Source organism: Anarhichas minor, unplaced genomic scaffold, assembly GCF_050575085.1.
Source record: "Anarhichas minor isolate MPS153535 unplaced genomic scaffold, ASM5057508v1 ptg000012l, whole genome shotgun sequence".
Taxonomy (NCBI): domain Eukaryota; kingdom Metazoa; phylum Chordata; class Actinopteri; order Perciformes; family Anarhichadidae; genus Anarhichas; species Anarhichas minor.
The window spans coordinates 1528428-1532439 of NW_027466458.1; the positions used below are offsets into that span (position 1 = coordinate 1528428).

A 4012-nucleotide genomic window follows, 5' to 3' on the forward strand; every position below is an offset into this window, starting at 1 on the left:
GGTCCCTAAGGCTAACCACTAGCAAGAACCTAATCAATAAGCTTTCATCACCAAAAAACTGTCTGGTCTGCTCCGTGCATTAGAGCGAGGCCAAAATTTGCAGAGAGAGATTTTTGATTCTTCAAATTTTTAGTTGCGCTCGCGACGTGGCACTATGGATGGCAATGTCGCTTGATCCCCTGCTTTTAGTCTGAAATATCTTAACAACTGTTGGATGATCTGCCATGAAAGTTGGCTCAGGTCAAATTTTCAATTTGTCCAAAACTATGACCAAAGTCTTGCAAAACTAAAGTCATTCCCATCAGCCTCAGCCATACTGCTGCTAATTACCAGATGTTACCATGGTCACGTCTGTTTAGCATGTTAGCGTGCTAATCATGGTAAACACTATTTGCCACAGTAAACATTGGCATGTTAACAATGTCATTCTGAGCATGTTAGCATGTTTATGTTAGCATTTAGCTAAAAGTACTACATGTTAAATGTACTTAAGTTCACCATTCTGATGATTAATCAAATGTTCTTTGTTCACAGAAAATGTATCATGAGAAGGCAGCGCTGACAACAAATGCGAGAAGCACCTGAGCTCATACTGCCTCCCTGTCCAGCAACAGTACTTTAATGGTTGGAACTGCCCGCCCCAACCTACATTACTGCCCTCGCAGACACAGCCTGATGATCACCGGTGCCATGGGAGCGGTGCGAGTCAATAGGTAAGAGACGATGGGGAATAGAACTGCGTCAGTGCCCACAACTGTTTTATTGAAGAAAATAAAAAGAAAGTTTTGGATATTTTTGTTCCATATCAACCTCAAAAATAACAAATTACTGCTGCCACCACAAAATTACAGATATTAAACATATGTGTACTGCTTTTATAAGTCAACCTTAATAAAGGGCTTATTTTATTATTAACTGGTACGTAATAGCTCAATTATAAGTTAATATTTAGAACAACATTTGGGTTGCCAGGTAGTGAAAAATGGACACTATCAGGTGGACCCTCAAATAGATCATTTTACCTCCATATGGAACATGGCTGCAGGGCATCTGGACAACACATTTATCAACTATTAAGAACATTTATACCTGCAGACTTGATGGATTATTACAGAAACCCTGTATACATAACATTTATATTTCCATGCAGATGACTCACTAATTTTTGTTGAGAAACCCATGTATGTAATGACCCTTTATTGAGTTTATTAGTTTGTGTAACTGTGATAGTTTATTACTCTTCATACATAGCGTATCAAGATTTATAGCTGCAAACTTGCTTGTTTAGAATCATGAGGATTTATTAATGGCGTGACATTTTGTACAGCATGAGATTTTTTACAGCCTGTCAACCTAAAGGTTGTTCTAGATTATACTTATAACTGATGGATATAAAATAAAGTAAATGGTTAAACCAGTAAGAAAGACATTAGTTACAATCGATAAACCCTTTATAAAATGTGACGTATAAGAAAAGGGCACCAAAATAATCCAATTAACTGTTGGCAATCGTAGCTTAGTAACGATAACCAATGCAGGTCTGGCAAGCTTTGGATTTCTTCACATGTTGAAGGAGTGTGCATGGAGCTGTAGTAGGGGAGATACTCCGCATTTAACGAGTTTGGAGGGTAGTGTATTTGTTTCAAAACCAAAAGCACAAGAGCAAAAGCATAAAGAATGAATTAAACAGTGTATTTACAAAAAAAAAAAAAAAAAAAAAAACTTTCACCACTAATACATCCACTGTGTAGTATTTCCCTACTGTATGCAAGCCAATCCTGGCATTTTTCAGAGTTGAGGGTAATGTTAGCGGCTCACGCCTTTTCTCTTGTTACGTAAAATGTGAAAACTGTTTGAAAATATGGACAAGTATGTAAGCTAAGCAGCCACAGGTCTGTACATTGTATTTGCTTTCATACTTATAGAACGGAGAGTTTCAGAGCTTTATAAGCTGCCAATTCCCCTGAACAAATTTTCTTCCCTCTGTTCATCCAGATACAGCATCGTTTCCACAGACGAAGATGCCCTGAAGATCTCCAGCTTGGGCCTCCACAACGGCCACAGTTCTCTGACTCAGCAGGCGCTGTCGGGGGCCTGCATGCGGGCTGAAGAAGGAGGAGGAGGAGAGTGTCCAGGACGTGATGAGGCAAGAGGGGCTTTGTCTTTGAGAGTAACAAATGAGCCCATCATCCACAAAAGCTGCCGCGCTTCACCTTCATGTCGTCTGGGCCTGGATCTGGGCACCGGCCACCTGCGCAGCCGCTTTGTGAGAAAGAACGGCCAGTGCAACGTGGTGTTCAACAACATGGAAGATAAGCCACGACGCTACCTGGCTGACATTTTCACCACCTGCGTGGACATACGCTGGCGCTATCTGCTGCTCATTTTCACCACCACCTTCCTTCTGTCTTGGCTGCTGTTTGGCTTGATCTTCTGGGGGGTGGCGCTCATTCACGGAGACTTTAGCTTTCGCATACCCGTGAAGGAAGGGGATCCTCGAAACAACGTAGGGGACAGAAAAGACGAATGGCGGCCATGTATTCTCCACATCCAGGGTTTCATCGGGGCCTTCCTCTTCTCCATAGAGACCCAGACCACCATTGGATACGGTTTCCGGTGTGTTACCGAAGAGTGCCCAGCCGCTGTGATGACTGTGGTGGTCCAGTCCATCGTGGGCTGCATTATTGACTCCTTCATGATCGGCACCATCATGGCAAAGATGGTGCGCCCCAAGAAGCGGGCGCAGACCTTGCTGTTCTCGCATAATGCCGTCATCGCTCTGCGAGATGGCAAGCTGTGCCTCATGTGGCGCATGGGCAACATGCGCAAGAGCCACATTGTTGAAGCACATGTTCGCGCTCAGCTCATTAAGCCGCACGTGACGGCGGAGGGCGAGTACCTCCCTTTGGAGCAAACAGACATTGATGTCGGCTATGACGACGGGCTGGACCGGCTGTTTCTGGTGTCACCGCTGGTGGTGGTCCACGAGATCAACAAGAACAGTCCTCTGTATAACCTGACCCGCAACGACCTGCTCAAGGAAGACTTTGAGATCGTGGTCATCCTGGAGGGGATGGTGGAGGCCACAGCTATGACCACTCAGGCCCGCAGCTCCTACTTGTCCAAGGAGATCCTGTGGGGTCACCGCTTTGAGCCGGTGGTCTTTGAGAAGGGTGACCGCTACCAGGTGGACTACTCCCGCTTCCATAAGTCCTACGAAGTGCCATCTACGCCTCACTGCAGTGCCAGGGAACTAAACCAGATGATGGGTCGTAGCGGGCAGTCCTCATCCTCCAGCTCGAGTTACTCCCGGTCTCCATCGCCATTTGCCCAGAGGGCAGCCCGCCACATCCTGGGCCCTCACTCCCCCAGCGCTTTCTGCTACGAGAACGAGGTGGCCTTGTGCTGCGGGGACGACGAGGAGGATGTGAAAGAGGAGGCGGGGAGTCTGAACGTAAGAAGTGACAGAGAGGTAAAGATAAGGGATGACATTCACTTGGGATTCAAAGAGACATTTGTGGAGGAGCAGAAGGTGGAGATGCTGTGCGTTCTGGACTCAGACAATCAGATCAGCCTTGACAGACTACAGCCCACCCTACCTTTATACATCAGCAGAGAGTCAGGAGTTTAATCGATGGTAATGGCGGCCCATCCATTTGTTTCCTCTCTTTGTCTGTGTGCATCCAACCAAAGTATTGAACTAGTTTGAACATAAAAGTCAGCTGTAGCTGTCACAAAATCCACTCGGCTTTCGATCATAACTTGCTCTGTTTCCAGGTATTACACTTTCAGTTGTAACATCAGCATCTAAACAACGCACAGCTCATCTTCTTTTGAACATGGCGACCGGGTATTTCTCTCAAATCATGAGGTATCTTGTAAACTGTATTGCTTTCTTGTTTTAGTCAATATGATCTACAGTTACGTAAGTCAAGTTTTTTTGTTCTTGATTTCCATTGAGTATTTGTAAATATGATATGATTTTGTTTTAATTTTGAAATGATTATGCATC

General features: G+C 44.8%; 1 protein-coding gene across 1 annotated transcript; it reads left to right on the forward strand.

Moving 5' to 3' along the window:
- Nucleotides 1-621: 621 nt before the first annotated feature.
- On the forward strand, nt 622-3631 carry LOC142948600 (ATP-sensitive inward rectifier potassium channel 12-like). Its single transcript, XM_076090730.1, has 2 exons — nt 622-713; nt 1996-3631. The coding sequence occupies exons 1-2, from the start codon at nt 622-624 to the stop codon at nt 3629-3631; spliced, it is 1728 nt and encodes a 575-aa protein (XP_075946845.1).
- Nucleotides 3632-4012: the final 381 nt, after the last annotated feature.